At 44.8% G+C, this 27300-nt stretch overlaps 3 protein-coding genes across 3 annotated transcripts in view; 1 reads left to right on the plus strand and 2 right to left on the minus strand.

Annotated features, from left to right (window-relative positions):
* Nucleotides 1-730: 730 nt before the first annotated feature.
* Nucleotides 731-6674, minus strand: lsm12b (LSM12 homolog b). Its single transcript, XM_061094706.1, has 5 exons — nucleotides 6528-6674; nucleotides 4494-4627; nucleotides 3445-3554; nucleotides 1951-2077; nucleotides 731-1359 (listed from the first exon to the last, which is right to left on the minus strand). Exons 1-5 carry the CDS (start codon nucleotides 6652-6654, stop codon nucleotides 1267-1269), a joined length of 591 nt encoding a protein of 196 aa, XP_060950689.1. The 5' UTR covers nucleotides 6655-6674; the 3' UTR covers nucleotides 731-1266.
* Nucleotides 6675-7623: 949 nt separating this feature from the next.
* On the plus strand, nucleotides 7624-10822 carry g6pc3 (glucose-6-phosphatase catalytic subunit 3). Its single transcript, XM_061095231.1, has 6 exons — nucleotides 7624-7898; nucleotides 8831-8937; nucleotides 9019-9109; nucleotides 9214-9332; nucleotides 9557-9698; nucleotides 9775-10822. The coding sequence occupies exons 1-6, from the start codon at nucleotides 7681-7683 to the stop codon at nucleotides 10115-10117; spliced, it is 1020 nt and encodes a 339-aa protein (XP_060951214.1). The 5' UTR covers nucleotides 7624-7680; the 3' UTR covers nucleotides 10118-10822.
* A 51-nt stretch (nucleotides 10823-10873) lies between these two features.
* tanc2b (tetratricopeptide repeat, ankyrin repeat and coiled-coil containing 2b) overlaps nucleotides 10874-27300 on the minus strand; it is a 115672-nt gene continuing 99245 nt past the window's right edge. Inside the window, exons 16-31 of the mRNA XM_061095232.1 lie at nucleotides 26746-26913; nucleotides 26359-26519; nucleotides 25637-25745; nucleotides 25402-25524; nucleotides 24996-25232; nucleotides 24698-24910; nucleotides 23555-23648; nucleotides 21230-21363; nucleotides 20935-21058; nucleotides 20651-20826; nucleotides 19420-19552; nucleotides 18435-18464; nucleotides 16720-16811; nucleotides 16016-16162; nucleotides 15718-15818; nucleotides 10874-15579 (exon numbers count right to left, since the gene is read on the minus strand). Of these exons, the coding sequence (XP_060951215.1) occupies nucleotides 13509-15579; nucleotides 15718-15818; nucleotides 16016-16162; nucleotides 16720-16811; nucleotides 18435-18464; nucleotides 19420-19552; nucleotides 20651-20826; nucleotides 20935-21058; nucleotides 21230-21363; nucleotides 23555-23648; nucleotides 24698-24910; nucleotides 24996-25232; nucleotides 25402-25524; nucleotides 25637-25745; nucleotides 26359-26519; nucleotides 26746-26913 (4113 nt within the window). The 3' untranslated portion in view covers nucleotides 10874-13508. The remainder of the gene's footprint in view (nucleotides 15580-15717; nucleotides 15819-16015; nucleotides 16163-16719; nucleotides 16812-18434; nucleotides 18465-19419; nucleotides 19553-20650; nucleotides 20827-20934; nucleotides 21059-21229; nucleotides 21364-23554; nucleotides 23649-24697; nucleotides 24911-24995; nucleotides 25233-25401; nucleotides 25525-25636; nucleotides 25746-26358; nucleotides 26520-26745; nucleotides 26914-27300) is intronic.

The following is a 27300-nucleotide window of genomic DNA, read 5'->3' on the forward strand; positions in this document are numbered from 1 at the left end:
ACTCTTTTCCAGCACCAAACTTCATCACCATAAAAAACACAGGATGTTTTCCAAACTGTTTTCTGAGCAGCACCGGGGGAAAATTACTTTCACTTTATTCTAGTAACCAATAAGTCATTGAGTCATTTTATAAGCAAAATGCAGGTGTTGGTTTTGATCGTTGAGGGAAAAAAACCTAAAACAATTAAGTGAACGTGCCAAGTTGGGATATGGGATATTGGGATCTGCATCGTCTTTGTTTTCCACCATTTTATAAACCAAAAAATTCCCAGATCAATAGACTAATGTTAAGTTATTGTTGGTTGCTGCTCTGAGATAAATACACAGCAACATAAAACACTCCAGCATTTCGCCCTAAATTCACAAAATCACTGCTGCTCTTCAAATGTTTACCACATAAATCCAGAGCAATTGGCCAAATTAGTTTAACTTCATAAATCACATTTTTAATTAACAAATTGAAAACATTTGCTGTCAAGTGTCGCCCAGAGGACGTCAGCTTTGCAGAAACCAGAAGCTTATTTAATAATCTGGAAGTGACGGCTTCAGTTACCTGTAGTTTAATAATGTGACTTAAAAAAAAGATTCTGTTCGTTTAAGAACAACATTGACACGACTCCTGACAGATTAAATTACCTCTCACCGTTCAGATACTCTCCAATAATCCTCATCTCACAGTCGGAACGGACAAAGTTGGAATGTGTTCAAAAACTTGTTGAAAATTACAGTATTACAGTCAGAATTTTTGTTACTTTTATTTTAGAAAATGTCCTTTAAAGTGTGGCATTTCAAGTCACATTTTGTTTAAAATACAGAAAATACAGACAATAGAACATGGATACAGCAAAAAAGGAAACAATGACAGAAAATAAAGCTAACAAGCCTTTCTGACTGCGCTAGTTTTCTCTTTTTGAAATGGAACTGAAGGCAAAGGAAGAAGGGCGGAAAAAAAGAAAAGGCTTCAGGGGACAGGAGGGGAAGGGTGGGGGGGGGAGAGTGGGGGCAGAATGAGACAAGTTAGTTAAGGAAACTATGGTTGCTTTATGGTTCATGTTTAAATTATTCTTTATAAAGTCTAATTTAAGATTTAATCTTTCCTCTTTCTTTTTTGTCTTTTTCATTTAATGGTATTTTGATCTTCTGGATCCAGGGCCCTCAGCGCTCGTCCTTGTGGTCTCAGACTGAGGACGAGGAATGCCGACTTCGTCTGGCAGCGGGAACAAAACCACCTGCGTCGCCTTCCCCCCAACGACCCGCGCTGCCAACTCAAGAAGATAAAGTGGAGTCCTTCTGTGTTTGCTGTGCTTGTGAACGTTGCATGGACTTCTGACTTTCCACGTCTCTAAAATGTTTCTCGACCTGCGGGGGGGCAGAACAGCGACATTTATGGACAAATCTGGACATCAGTTCTGAGAAAAAACCTTAAAACCTTAACGAGTCACTCAAGCTCCCTGACATTCCACCGAGGGCTGCCCACTGACACTACCATTTTTAAAATCAAATGAGATCAGATAATTTGTTTCATGCTCAGGGACCAGAGGAGACAGAAGAAAACACAACACAGTGCATCATCCTCTTATAATGGACCAACAACCTGCAGTATGTTTATATTAAAAACAAATGTTGGCCAATAAATCATTGCAGACTCTTTATTTCCCGCAAAATTAACAGTGTTTTAGTCTTATTCGTGTAAAGCAAAAAGTTTCAACTTCCCAAAAGTGAGAATTTGATGCTTACTGGATTTAAAGAATATATATATATACAACTCAATAACGTTCAGGGTGATGTGACCCAAAATGATCTCAAGGTCAAATGTCCCCTTATTATCTAGTTTGTTACAAACTGAGTTTTGCATCACCTGATGATTAATCAAGGAAAAAGAAATCTGCAAACAAATCCAGAAGCGATGCAGCGTTAGTGAGATATTGTAAAGATATGAAGCTTACTTACTATTTTGCGTACATGACTTAAAGCGCTTCCCTCTTTGCCTTTGCAGTTCTCGACCTGGTAAGGCGGTGAGATTACGACGTCGTCCATCACAATTATGTTCTTCTCCTGCCATTTACAGTCTTTGATGCTGCAAAGAAAAGTGGAAACATTACAGGATGATTTATATCAAATGTAATGCTTTTTAAAGACCTTGATATATGTAATTTAAAACACATGAAATGTTTAAACGGTTATCTAAACCTATTGATATGCTTAATAAGATTTCAGAATAATAACATTGAGTGAGGGTAAAAGCTCACAACCACACAAGAAAGTTCTGATCTACCACATTAAACACAAGCTACCACCAGAAGTGTCAAGGTAACATTAGTGACCCTAAAAGATAAAAACACACAGATTTGGAAGACTGGTTATTGTGTGGCGCTGTGTCGTGAATACTTAATATTCAGCGTAGAATAAATCAACGCCCATTGATGTTACGCTTTTAAAAACTGGCAGTGTGAAGTACTTAAGGTTTAAAGACATTTTTAATGGTAGGACACTGTTTGTGTGACACTTTTCTCATCAGCCATAAATGCACCGCCTGCAAATTTAATGCATTGCAGCTAATTTATGGTCAATTTATTTTAATTGAAGACTTTTTAAGGAGCTGTGGGAACATGTGGTTTTACACCAACAGGCTTAAGGCTAGAAACAGAGTTCACTCATCAAATGTGTGAGTATTTGTCTTGCTTGTGTAACAGTATGAAGTAGAAACTAGATATAACAATGTAACGGGTTCATATTTAATCTAAATCAATGACCTTGAAATACAGATGCACAAAACTAATGTTAACTCCCCTACAAGAAATTGTGTTCATTGAAAGAGTGTTGTGAACACTGACTGCAGTTAGAGCTGTGACACAAAGTATGAAAACACCCACACAGGTTTCCAAGGACGGAGTTACACGACTAAAACCTGATCCCATTTAATACATCACATAATGTGACATGAATTTGACACAAAGCAAAGTAAAAACAAAATGACAGAGGGAGACAGAGGACATGATCATGATTTACCCTAACACGGAATATAATATTTGTTATTCAGATATTAAAAGAAGATGTTTGACAGCTACATTAAGATATCATGTAATAAAAGCACCGACACGACACTGGTCTTGAGTGAAACCTTATCCCCTGATGATGCTGTTTTCATACTCTTGGGACTGACTACATTTAGGATCATGTTTAAATATCCCTGGATTCCTTTCTGAAACTAAATTTCATGGCTTTCCACGGGATGTTTTAGATCAGACCGTCCCGCCCTTTACGTTGAGGTCAGCCAATAACAGATGGCATAAAAGCCTGTTATTATCTTGTTGAGGACACACCTAGAGCGTATAATGTTCTGATGCTTCTGGTCTTAAATGTTATAGACTTTGCTTTGGCTTTACTCGATCCTACGGCCCTGATGAGTGACATTCGGGAGCAGAACATGACGGAGGTTCTTACGTTTTGTGAATAGTCTGGAATAGCTGTTGGCCCTCCACAGAAACCCCAGCACTGATTGCATAGGCTTGGGACAGCTTGTCCTCCTTTTCTGACCGTGCTCGATTGGCAAGCTGTGAAAAGATGAACAGAACAAAGAGCTTTTTAACATTAAGGGTTGAAGTTTACCAGCTTTCACCCAGGAACAGCCTCTTAGACTAAATTGTGACTCTCAGTCCACAGGTCAAGAGTTCTTTACACCTATATACAATTTATAAAGCAATCTATTAACATTTAGTTTTTCTTCAGCTCAGGGTCAAGACACTGAATAATCCATATTCCCACAAAACCAGTTTGGTTTTACAGGTTCCTCAAAATGCAGTGAGAACTTCAGCGTCATTTTGGTCAAATTTGGAGGATGTGTATTAATCATCAGGTCCCGTCTTACTTTTTTGGAGAAGTCCTGCTCATCTAGAACATGTCAGCCTAATATTTGTATTCCCATAGTGACCAGTCCCCAGTACACACAGTAACGGAACTGGACTAAATAAATAGGGACCGGAAGATGTAAATTAAACTGTCCATCATGCTTTCAAGCTACAAATCCCATTAACCTCCCATTGCAGACCGTTAAGTAAACTTTGGATGAACTTTTTAAACTTTACAGTTGACAGATTCCCATTAGTGTGGTTTACTTCGATCCCTTGGAGAAGCTTTTGTGGGTCAAGTCTATTGGAAATCTGCACCAAAACGTTATTAAAAACATTCCAGCACACGTCTTACTTGCAGTGATTTGTATATTTGCTCAGTTTCAGACCCAGACCTTCATTAAGATTATCATCAGATGACGCCCGAGCACAGAAACATCACAAACAAATCACTGCAAGCTACAGGGTGTGTGGGAATTTTTAATTAAAACGTTTGGTCCACTTACTTCTTCCTGACGCACCTGTCACTTACAACACAGGAACCTTACATCACAGAAGCTTAACATTTAAATTAAGACTCATTTCCCCCGTTATCATCATTGGAGGCATAAAGCTACACACACAACAGAACATAGACGGACTCACCTTGCTAACATTCAGTGATGCTAGTGGGGGTGGAGTCTCAGTGCGGTCATTTATTATGTCCACCTCGGAAACATAGGCTAGGTTGATCAGGATGACGTCGTAGAGGTTCGGCTTTCCGCTGGAGGAAGCACATTCTTCAAGAAATTAAGTTAAGGGACACAACTTCATGACAACTGCTGACCTTTGACCTCTGATTAACCTGAACACCAGTCGACGCACTGCACAGAGGAGCGTGTGACACAGAGCGCTGTGTCTGACGGACATGACCAGTGAAAGGTGGTGCCAGTTACAGCCGCCCACTACCAAAGGCGGTGCTGCCACCTATAATGAACATGGATGAATGAAGACTTGTTTGAAACGAGTTGAATTACACCGACAGCATTTCCTGAGATTTTGAATGACTTCCTTTGCTGGAAATCCACTAAATCAAATAAGGGTTTGGGTAAATTAGCCGATGGCAGCGTTCCCAAATTCTCTTCCACTTCAATAAGTCCTGGATTATTTGGTGCTTGATTAACACATTAAAATGACTCATGGGTTCTTGATCTTTCATTGCCCCCATTTCCTGTTGAATGAAATCCTCCCATTTCTTTTTTCAGGAAATGTTTCTCCATCTTAACACAAATCTCTGGTTTCCCTGACAGTCCACATTCTGGAGGCGTGTCCTATCAGTGACACACACGACTGGTCAGTTGTCTTTTTGTGGCTTCTGGTGAATCGCAGGCGTTTCCTTGTATTTTAAACCAAATTGTGATTATTGAGGGAATCAAATCTCTGCTCTTTTACATTTTTGGGTAACTTGATAATTTTTACAAACTAAGACAGGGTTTAATTTGTAGTTAAAATGGTGGCAGAACAGTTTGACCTGAACAGAAGCATATACATTTGAATTAATGTCAATTGTAATTGAACGTGCAGCTCATTCATTAATTCAGCAGATCGCACAACTACATTAAAAGACAGCATCATGCATTTTCGTTTACTTCTCTTATGTATTGGCTGGTTTACTAAAAAACGAATTTACCTGTGAGGTTATTAAAATATCATGCAAAACGAAATACTGTCATAAGGCTCAGGCCTGCGATGTCAAATCCACAAAGTATTAATATATACATTCATCTGGTGTCTCGGTCAACTGCATGTCTACCTCACTTATTAATTTAAATCGGTGTAAAACATGAAGTGGTTCAGGAGTGACCCCTGAATGATGTTACACACACACACACACATCATGAATGGGTGTAGACACGTCCACCAGCGAGCTAGCATCGGCTCTAATGAACTCATGATGCCCGAGTCACCGGAATCACGTTGAAAAGCCTCCATGTTGGATTAAATATTACATTATGACCGGATTGACGTGAATGGAGGTTGATGAAGCTGTGGATGCTAATTACGCTGGATGAGCTGCTAGCGGCCCCGTGTGTGTGTGTGGATGACCGAAACATAGCATGTTAGCCGAGCTAGCATCGGACCGACTGCAGCGTGGAAGCCCCTCGGTCTCCATTCATCGTTAGCATTTCGAAGTAGCAATTAGCATCCCCGGGTAAGGGCGCCGCGGACCCCGAGGGACAGGGTGTGGGAGGGCGGCAAAACTAAGTGTCCTCACGGCGAGGGACGCCCGGTGTCAGCTAGCTAGTTAGCTAGCATGCTAGCTCGGCTAACTAGCAACGGCTTGTGCCTGTGGAGAGCACACAGCCATGATGCCTCCCCGGGAGCCGCTGCCAGATAGTGATCCGTGTTGAGGTCTGGCTCCACAATGAGTGGATCCAACACACATGCACCCGGGGGCGGCCGGCGTGAGAGCCCATGCACCGGTCCCGCGACACGGTCGAGCCCCGCGCAGGTCGAGACCCCCACGGAGGACGAGCTCGGGGATTAAAGGCACTTTAACGCGGTTAGGAGATGTGGAGCTCGGCGACCACCAATTACGCCTGCGCGGATCACTATTTGCCCCAGCGTCGGTTACCCTACAGGCCCGGGCAGCCCGGCCGGCCAGCTCGACGTCCCGCGGCCCAAACCCACAAAGGATACTCAGGGTCAGCATCTTGGACTGGTAGTCGAAGGCCACCACCTCTCCCTGCAGACGTTGGCCCAAGCAGGTGAGGCAGGAGACATGGCTCCCGACGTTGAAATACTCCCCCGGTCCAGGAGCCGCCATCTTCTCCGCCAGGAAACCGGAGCGCCTGCCCTTACGTAAAAAGCGACGTGGTGACGTGGGATCCCGACGCGACCTGGGGCGTGGCCAAACGAGATTTTTTATTCGATTATTTTAACGATTTGGATTAATTTAAACTCGCTTTTAATCTTTTTATGACACATATGACGTTTTAATAATCGATAAGCAATTTTTTTTCGATTATTTTAACTCTTCGGATTAATTTTAACTCGCTTTAAATCATAGTCTGCTTTAAATCAGTAGATGACACATATGGCGTTTTAATTATCGATAATAGATTTTTTATTGGATTATTTTAACGCTTCAGTTTAATTTAAACTCGCTTTGAATCAGTAGATGACACATATGGCGTTTGAATAATCAAGTGATTTTTTATTCGATTATTTTAACACTTTGGATTTATTTAAACTCGCTTTAAATCAGTAGATGACACATATGGCGTTGTAATAATCGATAAGCGATTTTTTATTCGATTATTTTATTGCTTCGGATTAATTACTTTATTCTATTTTATTTTATTTTATTCTATTTCTTATATATTGTTGTTTTTTTTATATTGTTGTTTTATGTTCAGCGCACCAATGACACCAAGTCAATTTCCTATATGTGCAAACATACCTGGCAAATAAAAGAATTCTGATTCTGATTCTGATTCTGATTAAATCTGGAGGAAACCGGAGGGCCTGCCCTTAAAGCGACATGGTGACGTAGGCACTGACGCGACCTGGGCGTGGTCAAACGCGATTTTTAATTCGATTATCTTAACGCTTTGGATTAATTTAAACTCTCTTTGAATCTGTACATGGCACAAATGGCGTTTTAATATTCGATTAAATTGGATTTTAATTGATTAATAGAAGAAGGAAGTCTGGGCTTTGTCTCCCGGTTCAGAGATGGCCGCCCCCTGCTGGAGGTGAGGCGACACTGCGGGTCCTCCCTCCTCCCAAAACAAACACCCTCTCCACTTTGTCACTTTCTCTTGGTGTTTTTGAAAAGCAGCTCGTAACGATGGAGGCTCTCCACACTCAGGGGGTGTTGATGGCCGCCTCCCTGCAGCAGAGGACCATGGAGCAGGAGAGGCTGTGGCAGGTGGTCACTCACATGGGGGACCCCAAGGCTGCCTTCCTGCTCCTCTTCCCCTTCACCTACTTCTTCAGCCGGCGAGCCGGGGTGGCGGTGCTGTGGGTGGCGGCTCTGTCCGAGTGGCTCAACCTGGTGTTCAAATGGTAAGGCCGCCATTGTGTGTGTTTTTTGTTAAACAGGGTTTTTAATGTGCAGAGTGAAGCCCCTTCAGTGGTGTGTGTCATGTTAGCATGTAGCTAGCTAACGCCCAACCCCTCCCACCCCTCCTCATATTGAAGCCTGTCAGTGTCACACATCATGGCTTCTATTTTTTAAATTTTTATCAATGGCAACAATGAAAGTTAAGACACAGTTGTGTAGTTTATTTAGTTGATGTCAGAGTTTCCGGGACAGAGCTGGAAATGGTGGGGTTCGATCCCGGTCCAGCTCTCTGAGTCGTCCGGTGTAAAACCGACATGTGAGGAACCAATAAACATCTGTCTAGTTTTAATTTTAATTTTCAGTTAATTCTCAACATTTACCTCATGCAAAATATATTGGTATGTTAGAAATAGTTTTTAGTTGAACTAAATAAAATAAAAAGTCAAGGTCATGTTATTTTATAGTTAGAATTCAAACCGATCAAATATTAACCAAAGAACGATAGAAATTGTCCAATAACTAAGTTGTTTATACTAAAAGTAAATGTATTGTTTAATTAGGAGTAAAGTAAAGACACTATGGAATGATAAGCAAATAAACAGTTCTGTCAAAAGATGATTTAATGTTCATCATTGACACGATTGCATAATGCGATCCTGGTAAGTTAAACTGGATAATGATATAAAAGTGAGAGGGATTATTATAGAATGTATGGAAGAGATGAACTGTTAGGACATACAGGATCAAAGTCAAGGTTATATATGAATAAGTATCAGAAAATGTGAAGTAATAACACTCAGGTAGTAGAACTTATTGCTAGAGGGGAAAGACAGAAACCGGTTCATAATTCGAAGTGCAAACATGAAGTCAGGATTCAAACTGGCACAGTGGTTGGAGACAGTCGTGTCACTTATGTAAATGTTTGTTTCCACAGGATGCTGTTTGGAGAAAGGCCGTTCTGGTGGATTGGTGAATCTCGTCTATTTGTGGACAAGGAGCTGACAGTTCAGCAGTTTTCCTCCACCTGTGAGACGGGGCCAGGTGAGACGTCCTCACTATGTAACACAGATGAAACTTACGTCATTGTCCAGCCAGAGCTTTAAACTCTCATCTGTTTCTCAGGCAGTCCGTCGGGACATGCGATGGTGACAGCAGCGTGCTGGTGGGTGGTGGTGTCCTCACTGGGATCATTCCTGTACTCGCGCACCCGCAGGTACGCTGCTTAAATAAAAAAACGATGTCTTGAAAATGAGCACAATATGAAAACTGAGCACATCACAGCTGTTTCCCTATTAACGTCTTTCTCTGTGTCTCCAGTTTGGTGTTATCAGCTGCTCCCTTCCTGTTCTACGTGCTGATGCTGGTGGCCGTTGGAATGTCCAGGATCTTCATCCTCGCCCACTTCCCTCACCAGGTCATCGCCGGCTCCATTACAGGTCTGTGTACAGTGACATGTACAAGAGGACGTATGGAGCATGAGTGCAAATCCATAACCAGTCCTTCTTCACACTGATGAATCCAATATAACCATAAAATCTCTCGGTTGATTTGAAATCCTGCTGCGGCCTAATGCACTTAGGGACAATCTGCATATATACCATAGGAAAAATATCATATAGGTAATGTATACATGTCATGTGGATTATTTGCTCCATGTCAGGTTTCATTCTGGGGGTTGTCTTGAGCCGCAGAGTACCAGAAGGTCGCCCCCTGCTGTTCTTCTTTAGCGTCAGCATGGGTCTGCTGCTCGGTGCTCTGTTGCTGCATACTGGATTAGAGCAGCTGGGAATCGACCTCTCCTGGTGAGTAGCGACACTGACTGATCCGTCAGGTACCAGAAACCTGTCCTACCTTGATACCACATATTCTTTCCCACAGGTCTATTGCTTTGGCTAAGAAATGGTGCAGCCGCGCCGAGTGGATTCGTCTGGACACAGCTCCGTTCTCCTCCCTGACCCGAGATTGTGGGGCTCTCCTCGGTTTGGGGCTGGCTCAGTACTGGAAGCCAGGAGGATGGTCTCTGCCTTGGGCTCCACGCGCTTTATCTTTGGCCATTTCATCCATGGGACTGTACCACGTGAACCGGCTGCCACTCCCAGTCCGACCACAGGGCGTCTTCTGTGGCCTCTTCTTTGTCAAGTTTGTCATCGTGCCTCAGATTGTGATAGTTCTCGTCCCTGGAGTGGTTCACCTCTTCACACACAAAAAGAAGAAGGACTAGAGACCGTTCTGTCCATCAGGTGTTTTCCACACCTCTGGGGACTGTAGCTTTCCTCTTACAGGACAGTGTCTGTAAATACTTTAAATATCTACTGGATTTCATTGGTACTGTTGTAGGTACAGTCACTGCACTTTTGTTTTTCTCTTTGAAATCAATCAGCATTTGTCTTTCCACTTCTCAGCGTCTCATCATTTCAATCAGTAGTTATTAAATGTTTCATTTCACAGAGCTTCATCAGGTCATCGATTGGGTACAAAAGATGTCGGGTCTGAGTTCTAAAACCTCATTGATGTGAGTGTAAATAGTCTGGGCGGATTTATTATTTATTCAATAATTTTGATTCATAAATCTGTCAATAAGACCTGATAAATTAATACCTTTCCAAGTATGTTGCTCAGGAGATGGACACAAGGTCAGAGCTTTAACAGAGAGAATACCAATGGTAATATTTTTCCATATCTGTTGTTCACTGTTGAGGTTCATAAAAGTACATTTCAAAGTCGTTTACATTTTGTTCTGTTTGTAAGCTTTAAACATTTTTGTCATTGTACTGAATTGCATTATATTGTGTAATAGTGTATTATAAAGTTATATGTCGTTTCTTGGACTAAAATCCATACATTACATTTGTTCTTTGAATGCAAACGATGAGTCAAATAAATAACTGACATGCAGGGCGTGTTTCAGTTGGTAACCATTTATAAATATGCTCTTTTTTGTTTTTGACTGTACAGATTACAATCAGTTATCATGAGATAAAAACACATTCTTTTTATTTGTTTTTAATTAAAGTTTTTGTCACAGCGATCTGAAAGCTCACATTTACAGACAAGAGAACTCTGCTCAGCAAGCAAATACATTAAAAGAAAAGAAAAAGAACCTTTTCCCTTTTGTCTGGCGAGGTTTGAGGAAAATGATAAGGACAGTTCAGGGATCGCAGTCTCCTTATCTTGATCCAAACACTGTATCACACACCAGAGCCGGGACACTGCTATACATGTTTCCCCTTGAGCTCGTGGAAAGAATAGAACATGCATCAGACTATGTACAGCAAACTAATATACACACACAGCTTGAACCCATACACCCTCAACTGAGAAGTCCAGTTTAAATGAAGTATCTTACAGTTTATACCTTAATCTCTGTAAAGATAAGTCGGGGGATTCTCTGGTAGCAGGTGAACTGAGGATAAAGAGGAGACGTTCAGGAGGAGCCGTCTCCTTTTAGATATTCTTTATCTAGAACCAAAATAAAACGTTACAGACAAACGGTCTGTAACCTTTTCCCACATATACAAATAACTTGAATATTCTCATTATCCCACTTTTTTCAAGTCAAACTCCAGATACAGAGTTTCTGAAATGTCAGTCTTTGTTTTTTTTTGTTTGCAGTAGATTCCACTTATTTTCAAGGCGTGTGCAGGACCAGTGGATTGGACTGGCTCATTTGGAGACTTATTGATTTTTTTTCTTTTATTTTTTTTATCATTACTTAAATATGATCGGCTTCTTCAAACAGACTTTGCTTAACTAACGAACCCGAGCTGGACGGAGTGGAACATCTGAGCCAGTATATACAACTTGTGCTAGAAAGTCTATACATCTTCACCTGTTTAAAAACATTGTTTGCTCTTCATATTGTCATTCATCACTGCTTTGTAAATCATATGGTAATAATAATAATAATAATAATAATAATAATAAGTGTCCTTGATAGTCTGGTATCAGTGGCCAGAGGTCTGACCCATCACACACCCACGTTCTCCAAAATTTCAACAATCAGAACAACACAGTAAGTAAAATACATAAAGTGCACCCTTAGTTAGGAACTTAACAGGCATTTTTAGTGCAGAGGTGGCGGCGTAAAAATGCATTATGGGTAAAAAGAAACGGCACGAGATTATGCAGGAGTCAGATGGAGAACGTCTGCAACAGTGGTCGTGTGAATGCATTTTCTTGCCTATAGTCGCTGAGCACTCACCATGTTAACCCATCACTGGCATATGTGCCGTTGTCTCTCGCATGAACGTACAGTGTCGAATCGAGGAGGGACTAAGACGAACTTTGACTCTTTTAGTGTTTATCGTTTGATCAGGATCATTCAATATAAAGAAGATTGAACGTTTCTGTCGACAAGGCTTCCAACTGTAAACACAGTTATTGCCCTTAAGGCCTTTTTCTTTTCTCCTAATAGAGCAAACTGTCCTCGGAATAAGGAATAAAGAAGTCTGTAAAAAATATTAGCTTGTTCAACCCCACAGCAACTGATGATTTGCCTGTTTATACAAGATGATGGTTAGGTAAGTTATTGACAAGGAGCTGGAGACAAATATGAAAAACTGAAAATCTAGTGTCTCAACCTCAGAAATATCTCAACCTTTTAAAGGTGCACGTATTTACTTTGACTTTTCTGGGATCAGTTATATCCTTTGCTCATCTCAAACCTGGAACAATTTATTGATTAATTGATTGACAGGCAATCGACAGGCAAGCGTTTTGATAATGAATTCATCATTTCAGTCAGATTTTGCTTTTTTCTGTATCTTTGGGTTTTGGACTAATGGTCGTTTGTCTCATTATTATAAAGAGATAAATCAAAAACATGTGCTGGAGATTGACGGAAAATGAAAATCATCGGTTGCAGCAGTAGTTTACATCGAGGGCGTATTGCAGCAGAAAAAGCATAAACCACGACAAAGTTTTTCTTTTCTATTTTGACAAAAACCGAGGTATTAATGTCTCTCAAAGTTGGTCTCCGTCCCTCCTCCCTCCTCCTGGCCGGTTTCCATATGACTCGCAGTGGGACACAAAGGCAGGAGTAACAGAATACAATTCAAACGCAAACTATGTTTTGTTTCATTTCTATGTACAATATATAACTTAATTATAAATATTGTCATTTTTCTCTAAGTACTGAGTTGTTGAGCCATTTTTGTTTTTTTCTGAGCAATGTACAGTATTGAACATATAGTATTGTATTACATAGAATAGAGCCTACTAGCAACCTTTGCTTAAGAGCACACTTTGAGAGAACAGAGGATGGATACAGAGTCCACGAGTAGAGTCCGATTATTGGTACTTTTCGCTCCGTTGTGTTCACCTGTGGGAACTTTGTGCCTCACCACCATTTTGGAAGTGCACTGGTCTTTGAATCAGTGTGAGATCAGAATTTTGCGGAGAGCCTCCCGTTTTCTTACCTGTGTGCAGAGTATGAGAATGAAATAATCGCTTCACCGTTGTGCCTGCTGTGTGGTTTTCTCTCTCTCCGACTGGATTTGTCTCTCGTGAGTTTCTGTAGGACAAGTTCGTCCGTGTCACATGTACAAGGGTCTGTCCACCTGTCCGCTCTCCTCTAACGAGCCCAGTCCCACCGACCAGTCACAGACAGGCCCTCACACGTTCGACTCCACAAATGGTCTCTTTGGTTTGATGGGGGACGTGGGGCCTTGGGAGCGGGAGTCACGCGAGAGCTGGCGGTACATGTTGTCCTGGTAGGCCTGTGCCACGGGCAGAGTCCTCGCCACCTTGACGTCCGGGTAGGTGGGCACCTGGCTGACCCGCTCCAGGATGTCCCCACCGCCGCGGGAGCCGTTCGACAGTTTGCCCAGGGAGGGGGGCTGGGGCTGGGTGTAGTAGTCCTCCTCCAGCAGGTGTCCGTTTTGGGCGTTGTTGGTCTTGTTGTAGTAGGCGATGTTTCCCAGTGAGGCGGGGGGGCTGTAAGTGGAGCCTTGCTGGACCAGCTGGCCGGGAGAGGTGGGGCTAATCGCAGAGTCCATGGACGTCATGCCCCTGGACCACGTGGGCTGATGCAGGTACTGCTGAGTCCGCGCCGTCTTGTCGATGATGCCCATGAAGGGCGTGTTCCGAGAGCGGCTGGGCTCGCCCTGATACAGCCCCCCACCGCCCTGCGAGGGCGAGATGGGAGAGATGTCATCACAGCTGCGCTCATATGTCGCCTGCAGGGGGATCTCCATCTGCTGAATGGAGGAGGAAGGCCGGAAACCTGGCGCCAAATTCGAGGTGGATCCAGTAGAGATGTTGTTGCTGGAGGGGGAGAACCGAAGGCCCACGCTCTGGGAGTGGATGAGGGGCCTGGGGGTGGGCACGTGCTGCTTCAACTCAGTAGTATTGGCACTGACGGGGCGTCTCACCATGTGAGGGATCTCAGGCGAGCCCAGCTGACAGGGGGGCATGGCGTTTGCGCGCTCCAGTATATGTTCAGAGACCGGGTAGTAGGCGGCCGACTGGCTGCGGCTTATCTGAGGTGTCTGGCTGTAACGGATGCCCGCTGGGCCCCCGCTGCTGGCGCGGTAGGCAGAGGAGGGGCGCTGGGGTAGCTCTTCCTTCAATAGGTTCGACTCCATAACCCCTCCTCGGCCACCGTGCTGACAGAGGGCCCCAGAGCTGAGGCTGGCCTGGACCTGTGGCATGGACCGTCCATCCAGGGAGGGCTGATACACCAGCCGGCTCTCCACATCCATCGAGCCCCCCTGGTAGCGACCGCCCATGGAGTGGCCCATCGGACCTCCGTAACCGCTGCTTCCCATTACATTGCTGGGCTGGTTTGTGCGGACGATCTGGGCTATAGAAGGCTGGAGGCGAAGGCCCTGGGCTTGGTGGTGCCCGGAGGATAACGAGGGCTGGGAGCTCAGTTGGAAGGAACGCTGACTGCTCATCTTAGAGAGGGGGGATTTGGGTCGGCCGGGGTGCTGCTCTGTCTGGTAGCGCACAGGAGACCCGGACTGGGACCTGTACAGACAAACACTCTCCACCGGCGGACTGGCTCTGTATTGTGCAGCCCGACGTAAAGGGGAAGGCGGTGGGCTCTGGTGATCCATTCCCTGACCCCCGGTGCCCATAGGAGGCGGGCTGAAACGGTAGGATGGCTGGTGCACCGGGGAGGTGTGAGGCGGGCTATGGCGGTAGTGGGAGTTCTGATGCGTCGGGGATAAAGAGGGCGACGTCGAGTGGTACGTCCCGCGGGTTGGAGAGGACATGGAGGACGAGGTGGGGTGATACTCGTAGGGCTGGCCCATGGGCGAGCCTCCGGTTAAATAGATGTGATCTGGATGTGTGGGGGAGAGCGGAGGGCTATGAATGATGGGAAGGCTGGAGGGGTTGGAGAGGGAATCGGGCGGCGGCAGACCCATGGACATGGCCTCCAGCTCCTGCTCCAGGTAGTCCTCGTCCTCAAACAGGTCCTGGACGGGCTCCATGTCCTCCAGCCGCGGCTCTGGGGGAGGGGGGAGAGGCATGGAGAGGGACAGTGACTCCTCCTCTTCCGGGGGAGGCGTAGGAGGCGGGGAGGGAGGAGGCTCCAGTTCCAGGTCCTGCTGCTGGTGCTCCTCCTGGCTGAGCATGTGGTACTCCTCCTCCACCCGCTGGAGCAGCCGCTGGATCTCCCGGTTGTTGGGGCACTGCTTCATGGCTTCATTCAAGTCCTCTAAGGCTTCAGGAAATTGTCTGGAAAGGGGACAAAGATAGAAAGATGGATAAACATGAAATGTCTAAACAATTGACGAAATGTGATCCGCGAGTAAGAGTCAGAATGTGATTCATTACGATGACACGTATCGCCTGGTGGTGTGTGTGGTTGTGTACCTGCTGCTACGCTTGGCGCGGGCCCTGGCGTAATAAGCTTCGTAAGATTTTGGTTTCAGTTCAAGTGCCTTCGTAGCAAATTCCTCAGCCATCCCAAAGTCCTGGAGAGATGAAGCAAAGCAGAACCATATGGAACAACACCCACACAGGAAGAAGTGGTCGACAGCAATATCCTCAGTATCGTGCGATGTTTAAATTTGGTTTTGTGTTTGGTTTTATTCTAAAAAAGTTCATCTAACACTGTGACATTCTTTGCAGTTTTTACCAGACTCTCGTTGTTGCGATCCTGCCGACTTACGTTCATTTTCCTCCGACATCGGGACAGGTTGAGGAAGAGCGATACTTTGAGTTCCCTGAACGTCTTGAGGTCTTCGCTGAAGCCTTCGCGTGGAAACTTTTTGAGGGCATACTGATAACGCTGCGCCGCCTCCTTCACCTTCCCCTTCTGTCGGACACACAGAGAGAAAAACCTGGTCGTCCTTCGTTCACCATGAGATGAAGAAATAAATCGGAAACCGGAGCTAATCACAAAAAAACATCCATTGCTGACCCACGCCGTGTTTTCATCTGCATTTGTTTGTTAGCAAGGTTACGCAAAAACTAATCAGAGGATTTCCTTGAAATTTTGTAAAGACTCAATAAAGAACCCATGAACACAGGAATTTCTTTCTCTTTCTTTAACATTGTGAGTTTGGCCGTGTTCAAACCTTTTTGTTGATTTCTCAGAGAATAATTCAAGGATCTCAATGAAAAACCTCAAGCTTATTTATGCGTTTTTAAATTCAAGGGGACTGCTCGACCTTGGAGGAGGGATGTCATTCTACTTCCCTTTTCAATAGTCTGCAGAAAATGCCGTATAATTTATCCCCAGTGACACCAAACTGATCCGTCTTTGCTGGAAAAGCATCTTTGAGTTTCACATTTAAAGGATCTTTATCGTATCCCATGATGATCTGTAATTCACACTCTGAAATGTGAGCGGCAGATCGGCGGCTCTCTGACCTTGTAGAAGCCGTCCCCCTCCTCGATGAGTTTGCTGAGTAAGATGATCATGATGTCGGGTTTGGAGGTGGCCATGGCCCATGTGGCTGGACCTGGGGAACACAGGGAGGAGCAGATGGAAAAGAAAACCACAGTGAGACCGACTCGACAGTCCTGAGCAGAAGAGGAGGGAGGAAGAAGGAAGGAAGGAAGGAAGGAAGGAGCGACTGGGAGTCACACTACACACAACATTAATATCAGGGATGAGTACAACAGCCAAAATGGTTTATGGATGAGAAAAGACAGGCAAAGATTACAAAAAAATCTGCGGTGAAATCCCGAGAACACTGTGACCTCGCCGTGGGACGTCCCACCTGGGCCAAAGAGTATTTGCTGATAACTATGAGCCTTTTTTTTATCTGCTGGGAGTCGCAGCGAGTTGGTAGTTGGTCTGACTGAAGTGCAGAGTGAGCACGATTTGAATTTGTCTTTTAAGCCTGTATCAAAAATGAACTTTAGCGATTATCTGCAAATAGGTTTTGGCCCAGGTTAACTCACTGTAGATGTACAATACAAAAAAAGAAAAGTCACACGGTCATGTCTTTCAGTTGAGACGCATTTATTTTGTCTTGTCAAGATGTGCAGATGGAACAACCTCCACCAAGGAGGTTTGGTTTTCCTCTGCGTTCGTATGTCTGTTAGTCAGCAGGATTACTCAATGACTGATGGACCGATTGACATTAAATTAAATTGGCGGAAGGATGCGGTGAAGGTCAGGAAAAGATCTGGATCATGGGGTGTATTTCTAGGGGACTGACAATTTGGTGCAGATCCAGATCTAGATCCAGATCTAAATCTTGATCTAGTGAATTTAATTTAACGTGGCTTCACGGTGGACATATGGACCTTGGCGGAGGTTTTCTACTCATTGTGCTACCGACTAATTCAGCAACGGCAGAAAAGCAGAATCATCTCCCTTTAAAAAAAACTGGAGCTGCACATTTCTTCACACTTCATCACCGCACAGTGTTTCATGACTGAGAATCAAACACAATCCCTTGACTGGAACTGATGTGCATGTTCTGTAACTGAGCGACAGCAATCCTTGACACACGTAAACACACACACACACCACAGAGATGGAGGAGGAGGAGAGTGGATCTTGCACAAAGGGAGGGACACAGGAGCAGGTACAATAAACAAGAGAGGCAAGCAGGAGGGGACATAACGTTAGCTGTGCTCCGAGCTGGAGGAGGTGGAGGAGGAGGTGCAGGAATGCTGCTGACTGGCCTAGCTGACACTGACGAGTCGTCTGGAAGATGAGCGATGCACAGTACAGTGGTGTATCACCGCGGTCTGTGGTGGTGGTGGCACAAAGGAATTAACAAATACATGCACTTCCGCTAAATCCCGACCCACGCAAGTGTGAGTGAGGGCTCTCCGGCATGCGTCTGTGGGATGGGAGGGGGGTCAACACCTTGGCACGACGTCACAGGCTGGAGGTTCGGGCATGCTGTCAATGACCACTTGAATGTTAGCGTCTACCTCTAGGGCAATCCCCCGACTGCGTCACTGTCAGTGCTAATACCTTTGCGTGTTATTATTTGTCAGTTTGAGATGGTTTTTGGAAGCTAAGCTCGCCTGCCGACACTTAGGACGACACAGACAACACAGAGAGAGGAGATAGAGCTGTCAAAATGCCTGGTGGGGTGAGAAGTCGACAGCCTTGGCTTTACCTCGGGGCCGACTGGGCAGCGTCTGACATCCTGGGGCCGGAGAGAGAGAGGCGAGGGATGGGAGGGGGGGGAGGGGGTAAAAGAGAGAGAGAGAGAGAGAGAGGGGGGGCGGTGGGTGTAGAGAGGAGGAAGAAAGAGGGAGGAGGTCATGAGCGAGGAGTGTGAGAGGGAGGGCGACAGAATTGCCAGAGAAAACAGGGGTGTGGGAGTGCGTAGGAGCGAGAGGAGAGAAAGAAAGACACAGAGAGAGAGAGAGAGAGAGAGAGAGAGACAGAAACAGCAGGTGGGTGAGAGAGGTGATGGTGGGTGGTGGTGGTGGAGGAGGAGGGAAAAGTGAGAAAAAGGAACACAAAAAAGCAGCAGTGAGAAGCGGAGATAAGTGCCTTGGCAAAAAAATAAAAAATAACAAAAAAAAAAGGGAAACATTCAAAAGAAACACCACAAGCGCTAATAACAACCTGTCTCTGAGCAACCGCAGAGGAGGAGAGGAGAGGAGAGGAAAAACTGGGAGATATCATAAGCGATAGAGACAAACATGACAGAGAGAGAGAAAGAGAGAGAGAGAGAGAGACGCAGCAAAACAACAGTGGTACAAGAAGAAACGGAAAGAACACATCAGAGCCATAAATAGCTGAGGAGAAGCAGCATGATGCGGCAGCGTGGGGGGGGGGGGTAGAGAGAGAGGATGACACACGTACAGTAGCAGGAAGTGGTTTAAGCTACATGGAGACACAATCATGAATCCACGGCTTATTGCAGTTAAATGCCACAGTGCTCGATAATAAGCAGCGGGAGGCGAGAACTAAACAAAAAAGCGTGTTCCATCTCTGGATTCTCCGTCATGCAGCTCATGCTTTAGCTCCTGAGCTTGGTCCTTTCAACCAAAAAATCTCAACTTGTCACTTCACGGCAGGCAAGTGACCTTTTTTTATTCGATGCTGCGGGTGCAAGAGATAGTTTTTCAGACCACCAACGCCGCTCTTACCTATCTTGGCTCCTTTCTTGAGCAGGGCGACCACCACCGACGTGTTCCTGCAGCCCACCGCCCGGTCGAGGGGCCGCATCCCGCTGTAGTCCACGTGCTCTATCATGGCCCCGTGGTCGACCAAGAACTGGACCTGACCAGCACGGAGAAAGGTTGTGAGAAGAAATGTCATGGGAATTATTAAATCTAACTGTTCTTTTTAATACCACGTAACACAAACATGTTGTTCTCACATAGCTATGCTCAAAGTACAGGTGGAATGACCTAAAGAACATCTCTATAAATTCTATGTAATGTTTGCCTCTGCCAGATACCAGTAGATGTCTGTTAGTTTGGCCATAGATGACCTTCTTGTGACTATTTGATGTTCTAATGTCTATTCCCTCAGGAGGTAGTTGCCTCTTCTCTGATAGGCTCCAACCACTGAACTCGTGATGGTCCCGTGGTATCGGAAGATGATGTAGTGACCGTCAGATTGTGAATTTAAGACAGCCTTACTCTCAGCCAAATTGTCAGACCTTCCACACCTGCAGTGGTGTTGAAAGCTCTGTACCCGCTTGGCCAAGTGTTCACTCAGACACTCTGTTTGTGTTCAACTCTATTCTCTGTAAATTGTTTTCTCGACCATCAATTAAATACTTTGATATCATTGAATTGATCACTCAGTCTGATGGTCTATTTCCTCACCAGGGAATTAAAACAAAATTCCCAGCACAATAACAGTCCAAAATCAGTGAATTATTAGATTAGATTAGATTCAACTTTATTGTCATTGCACAGTACAAGTACATATGCAACGAAATTAAGTTTAGCGTCTGACCAGAAGTGCAAAAAAATTCAGTAAAAGTGCAGAGTATCGTGCATATTAAAGTGAAAATGTAAATAAATAAGATCTGTCCAGTAGAAATATATATGGAATATTACAGTATTAACAGGAATTGTAAGATATAAGGACGATGAATACACTATGAGCAGGATAGAAATAGAAATATATATAATATGAATAACCTATAGGCGGGGTAATACAGTAGTAAAAAAAAGTAACAGTAGTGCAAATGTACAAATGATCAGTGGTTGGAGGAGGGTGTGTGGCAGTGTGTGCCAATAAGAAGTATATGAGTATCGTGCATATTAAAGTGAAAATGTAATAAATAAGATCTGTACCTCATATTTCATAACTGCCTGAATCTCCATGTATCTGGACATTAAATGTCTTTAACTGGCCACCTACCACTTCAGAGTCGCCATAGAAAGCCGCCAGGTCGAGGGGCGTGCGTCCGTTCTTGTCGGCGTGGTCGGTGGCGGCTCCGTTCTCCACCAGGCAGCGGACCACAGGTAAGTGGCCCTTCAGACACGCCCAGCTCAGAGAGGTCAGACCCTCCTTATCCATCAGAGACAGAGAAGCTCCTGGAGAAGGACACGGAGGAGGTGAGACACAGCAAACTGCCTTTCAATCAAACGTCCCCTATATATATATATTACATCACATTTACATAGTTTTTAATGCTGATTTACCTTGAGACAGTAAATACTCCACAGTGCCCAGGTGTCCCTCTGAGGCGGCCATCATCAGAGGGCTTCGACCCTGCTTGTCCGCCAGGTTGACATCTGCTCCGTGGGTGAGGAGGAGGTCCACGATCTGAAAGGTCATTATATTGTGAGGTGAAAATCTAATTAACCATTCAAAAATAATTGTCTTTGTTTCTAGAATGTAGTTGTGACTTCTTTAAGGTATTTTGTAATAATCAAAGTTCAGTGGTTATAACAGTTTTCAGAGCATGTTCTTCCTGATGAAGGGAAGAGGACGAACCTGCCAGTGTCCCTGTCGGACGGCGCTGAACAGCGGGACGATGCCGCGTCTGTTGGACTGAGCCACGGCTGCACCTTGTTCCAGTAACAGGCGACAAACCTCCAGCTTCCCCCGACCGGAGGCTGCGGTCAGAGCTGGAGACACAGACACACAACCAGGGAAGTTAGTCTGATAAACACAATGTGAAGAAATTAGACCTTTACATCTTTTAAGTGCCGTCATGAGTTTATAGAGAGGAGAGAGAAGTAAAGAGGAAAAGAGGACAGAGGAGAAAAGAGGAGATGAGGATATAGATAGATAGATAGATAGATAGATAGATAGATAGATAGATAGATAGATAGATAGATAGATAGATAGATAGATAGATAGATAGATAGATAGATAGATAGATAGATAGATAGATAGATAGATAGATAGATAGATAGATAGATAGATAGATAGATAGATAGATAGATAGATAGATAGATAGATAGATAGATAGATAGATAGATAGATAGATAGATAGATAGATAGATAGATAGATAGATAGATTACTTTATTCATCCCCGAAGGGAAATTAAGTCGTCATAGCAGCCGGTATATTTGAATACAATAAAATACAGAGAGAATGATATAATATATGATATATAGTAGAGGTATAAATATAAATATTTGACTATACAGTAGATAATATAACAAATATAAATATATAAAATAGAAGAGAAGAGAAGATAGGAGAGGAGAAGTAAAGAGGGGAAGAGGAGAAGAGAAAATTAAGGAGTAGAGAAGTAAAAAAGAGATGGGAAGAAGAGAAGTAAAGAGGAGAGAAGAGAGGAGAGGAGAGGAGAAGAGGAGAGAAGGAAAGAGTTGTAGAGGAGAGAAGATAATAGAAGAAGAGAAGTAAGAGAAGGAGAGGAGAGAATAGAAAAAGAGGAGCAGAAAGAGGAGAAGAGAAGAAGAGGAGAAGTGGAGAGAAGAGAAGTAAAGAGGAGAAGAGGAGAGGAAAGAGGAGAAGAGGAGAAAATAGGAGAAAATTAGGAGATGAGGATAAAGAGAAGAAAATAGAAAAGAAGAGAAGATAGGACAGGAGAAGTAAAGAGGGAAAGAGGAGATGGGGACAAGAGAAGTAAAGAGGAGAGAAGGAAAGAGTTGAAGAGGAGAGAAGATAATAGAAGTGGAGGAGAAGTAAGAGGAGAAGAGGAGAATAAAGAGGAGAAGAGAAGAAGAGGAGAAGTGGAGAGAAGAGAAGTAAAGAGGAGAAGAGGAGAGGAGAAGAGGAGAAGAGGAGATCAGGGAAATAGAAGTAAAGAGTAGACGAAGAGAGAAGAGAACAGAAGAAGAGAAGAAGTAAGAGGAGAAGAGGAGAAGTGAAGAAGAGGAGAAGAGGAGAAGAGGAGACCACTCGAGACGGTTGGGGAGCAGAGGTCTTTGAACAGACGTCTTCTCAAATGTACTGATTATGATGTGAATAATTAAAGCAGAGTGAATATATGTCTCATAATCAGAGGCAGTGTGACCCTGGTCAAACCTCTACAATCCCCCCAGTTCACAGTGAGTAGTACATACAGATATATATATATATATATATATATACATATATATATATATATATGAACATACAGATATATATATATATATATATATACATATATATATCTGTATGTACATATACTCCCTCAGGCTGAATCCTGTACTCTCAGTTGACCTACACTGCAACGCATGGAAACTTCCTTTAGAATCATATCCCTCTGATCCCTGATGAACGAGGAGGGGACGCCTGAATGAGAACACGCCCCCCCCTCCCCCCCTCCTCCTGACGGCGAGGAGCAGCCGCTCCAACCCTCCCATGGGGGGGGGTGGAGGGGGGGGGGGGGCAGCAGAGCGCTGGCAATGAGGTTTCATCGCTCCAGGTTACGATGGTACATTATATTCCTCAAAACCATTCCACAGAGCAATCAGACTCGTCATTTCTGAGCACCCTCGAGCACACTCATCCACCCCCCCCCACACCCCCACCCCCCTTCTCTGTGTGAGCCCGGCCCCGCCTCTGCTCCGATGACACCACTGCACTGCCAGCAGCAATCTGACGCAGCAGCAGACACACACACACACACTCACACTCACACACACACGATCCCTCACATCCGCACTGCAGCACACACACACACACACACACACACACACAGACACATACACTCCACAGATGCTTTACGAACACACACTGTTGACAATATGTTTGATGATTCCAAAACTACACAACACATCAGCCGTTCCAAGTCGTGTGTGTGTGTATTGATTTCAGGGTTCTATGGGTGTAGTGTCTCTGGCTCTAGCCGGTCTCCTCACCTGTCTCCCCCCACAGGGTGTCGAAGTTATTGATCTGCGCCCGCTCCACCTCCTCTTCGTCTTTCTCTGGCAGGTCCAGCAGGTAGGACACGATCTGATGGGGGGGGGAGGGAAGTTCACGTGAAGAAGATGAAGATGTTTGATACGAATAGAGATAGAATTAAAACCACTTGTTAAAGAAATATATTTCCCCTTATATCGAAAAGCCTGAATTTTTCCACCATCATCCCTAGGGTTGCAAAATTCCGGGAATATTCAAAGTTGGAAACTTTCCATGGGAATTAACGTGAATTAACAGGAATATACGGGAATTAACGGGAATAAACTGGAAATGTTGTGGGTAATTTATACTAACTGTATTTACCTTGTCATATACAGACATAAATATAAACATTTTGTTTTGTCATAGGCTGATTTGAGCCCTGAGGAAACTTTGGGCACTTGACTATATGCTTCTGCATCATTGTGTCATTCTTAACATAGGTCTTTGCACAGTATTTGCAAATGTACACAGCCTTTCCTTCTACATTGGATGGGGTGAAATGTCTCCACACATGAGAGAGTGCACGTGGCATTGTTCTGTAGAATAAGATGAGAAAAAAGTTTGTAAAAAAACACTAATGCAATGCCAGAGATATAAATAGTTAGCCAAACAATTGGAATCGTCTTTACTCATATTTTACAATTGATGGATAAATGAATGGAAATAGGCTAGATGAACAGATGAACAATCCTCAATCAGCACGCTAATATATTTTCCCCAGTAATATCATGGAAACTTACCTGACTAGTCCTGCACTCTACAGCAGGCCTCAATAGCCCTGCTGTAGAGTGAAGGATGCTGGGAGTTATCTGTGCATGTGATGGAAGGATGCACAGTGGAGGGTTGAAACTCAACGTGCAGCGTGTCCTGCATTCCATACATCTTTAAAATAGAGTTTTGAATGATGTTTTTATTACTCAGAGTTTAATTTGCGTTTTTTTTTTTTTTTTTCAAAATTCCCGAGCTAAACTTCCAATGGAAAGTTTCCGACCCTTTGCAACCCTAATCATCCCCATCACTATCATTCCCATCATCACCATTATTCCCACAACCACCACCATCACCACCATCATCACCTTCATCATCTCGCCCCCCCGTACCTCTGTGTATCCCATGCTGGCTGCAGCGATGAGCGCCTGCTGCACGGCGTGGCTCTTGGTGAACGCCGCCTGCTGCTGGGTCTGTGGTGACTGCTGCTGCTGATGCGGCCCCATGCTCCAGTCGCACTGGATCAGATACTTCACCACCTCCATGTGGCCCCTCAGCGCCGCGTGCACCAGGGCGCACTGGCCGTTCTTATCCAAGTGGTCCACCTGTTGACGGGATGCAGATCGGATCAGGCACACGGGTAAAGCACAGGAGGCGGACGCTGGCGTTACCCGATCGGGACGTTCGTACCTTTGCTCTCCTGCGGCACAGGGCGGTCACGATGGACATGTGACCCCCGGCGGCGGCGTAGCCCAGCGGCGTCAGACCGCTCTCAGACGGGGCGTCCACGGAGGCGCCGTACTCCAGCAGCAGACCCACCATGTCCATGTAGCCCAGGTGGGCGTGGACGCACAGGACCGGGGCGTTGTTCAGAACCTCGGTCCGGTAGTTCACGTTGCCGCCGCCCATCATCAGTAACCGGCTCACCTGGAGAGGAGGGGAAAACGGGTAAACACAAAAGTTGAGAGGATTCAAACTTCATCCAGAGAGAGGTGGACGCCTGTGGAGTGTATTTCAAATTCTCTCGATGTCCAGAACATGTTGAAATATTCTCCAAGCATGACCACCCCCCCCTCTGCCACAGAAGAGCCTGTACCTTGATGTTGGGGGTGTAGAGGTTCCTCAGTGAGGAGAGAGCAGCTGAAAGGCCCTCGGAGCTGTAGGACACCCACAGGCCTTGCAAGATAGATGAGGAAACCCCAACTTTCTTGCTGAGACCCTTGAAGAGAGAGAAAAGGAGAGTCTGCATTCAATACTCTGGTTCCACACCCCCCCCCAGCCACTGCTGTGCATGTATACTGCAGACAGAGGTGGAGACTCCTGTAGTTCACCTTGAAGATATGTGCTTTGAGGATGTGATGGCCCTGTTCGATAGTCTGCTGTCTGTTCAGCTTGTTCTCCTGCCGAGAAAACCAGAAGGCCAGAAGGGTGTGACCGCTCCTGCAGAGACGACACAAAGCACAAAGAGTTTCAGTTCTCCAGAGGTCGTTACACCGGGTCGCCCTCCACAAAATATAATACAGAGGAATAAAATGTTCCAGGTTGAAGATATAACACGTCCCCTGCTAGATAAATATAATGTTCCTGTGCCCGACAGAGAGAGTAAGTTACACAGAGCTGCTTGTAGAAAAATCCACCATCGTATTTCTCATTTATATAACTAATGAGGTCCACATACATTTCTTCACAGACTCAAATGAGGTTGTGTGACCTTCGACCATCGAAATCTGTTAATTTATGAGTCTAAGTGAACGTTTGCAGCAATTTTGGAAAGGATTCTCTCGAGACTTTCAAAAAAAACCTGCAGGTATAATGTGACATTATAGTGAGACAGAGCATTTTGTTCTTGGTTTAATTCCGTTACTTTAATGGTCCCATTCTTTTCTCTGTCACACCCCGACGTCCTCTTTCCACCTGGGGGTGATAAAAACTCCTGAAGCAAAGCGTCTGTTTTCCAGGGTCATTACGTCAGTTCTGTCTGGGCACCTTCCTCCTCCAAATACACTTTCAGCATCACAGGAAATAATCCACCGTGTCTCCTGTCCGTCCTCACCTTGGGTCACACAGGAACTTTGTCTTTTCTCCCTCTTCTCTCCAGATCAACCACTCCCTGAAGGACGGGTGAACGAACATCCTGGTGCCGTCCCTCCTCTTCACCAGGAAGACCGACAGGTTGTCCACACGTTGCTGGAAGTCCTCCCAGTCCAGCGTGCCCTGCAGCCACAGACATCAGCTCCATGTTATTTAATAAAACACACTTTGGGATTGAATCCTGTCTGTTTCTATGTCAGTGCAATGAATTCTTGAAAAACATTTATAAATGTATTTCTCTGAAGATCAAAAGTAGCAAAATCTTCAAATATCTTCTTATTCCTGCAGAAAGCCACCATATGAGGATTAAAAAGGTTAAAGGTCTCCAGGTAGGAGGTCGTGTTGGTACCTGCACCGAGCCGGCGTTGATGGCCTGGTAGATCTGCTCGTCGTTCAGCGGGTGCAGCGACGCCACGGCCACGTTGAGCAGAGGCAGCGCCCGCTCGAAGGACGACTGCGTGGGGAAGCGCATGTTGCACTGCAGCAGGTAGACCTCGGCCAGGTTGACTGGCACCACCTGTGTTCAGGACGGGACGGAGACAACGTGCATCACAAGGCTGATCACCACTACACAACATGAATAATGGATTGTGTTTGTCAAGCACGTCTTCATCTCGTCCTCGTGGTCTTCCTCAGAGGAGAGAGCATGGAGCCTGGAAGCACTTCTGAATACATGAAAGTCAATGAATCCGGAGCTGGGAGATCAAATATTTCATCATCGTGAAATATACAGCATTATTTATGAGAGAGGTGTTCGATTCTGCCTGTGAGGGAGATTTGAGCTGCTGCTACTCAAAGGATGTCCGAGTACAAACTAAATCCAGACGACTCCTGACCCCAACATCTCCCTCATCTCTTCCCTGTTGCTGTGAACTCAGTAGTTTCTGCTCTGGGCTACAACTCC

Source organism: Limanda limanda, chromosome 21, assembly GCF_963576545.1.
Source record: "Limanda limanda chromosome 21, fLimLim1.1, whole genome shotgun sequence".
NCBI classification, from domain to species: domain Eukaryota; kingdom Metazoa; phylum Chordata; class Actinopteri; order Pleuronectiformes; family Pleuronectidae; genus Limanda; species Limanda limanda.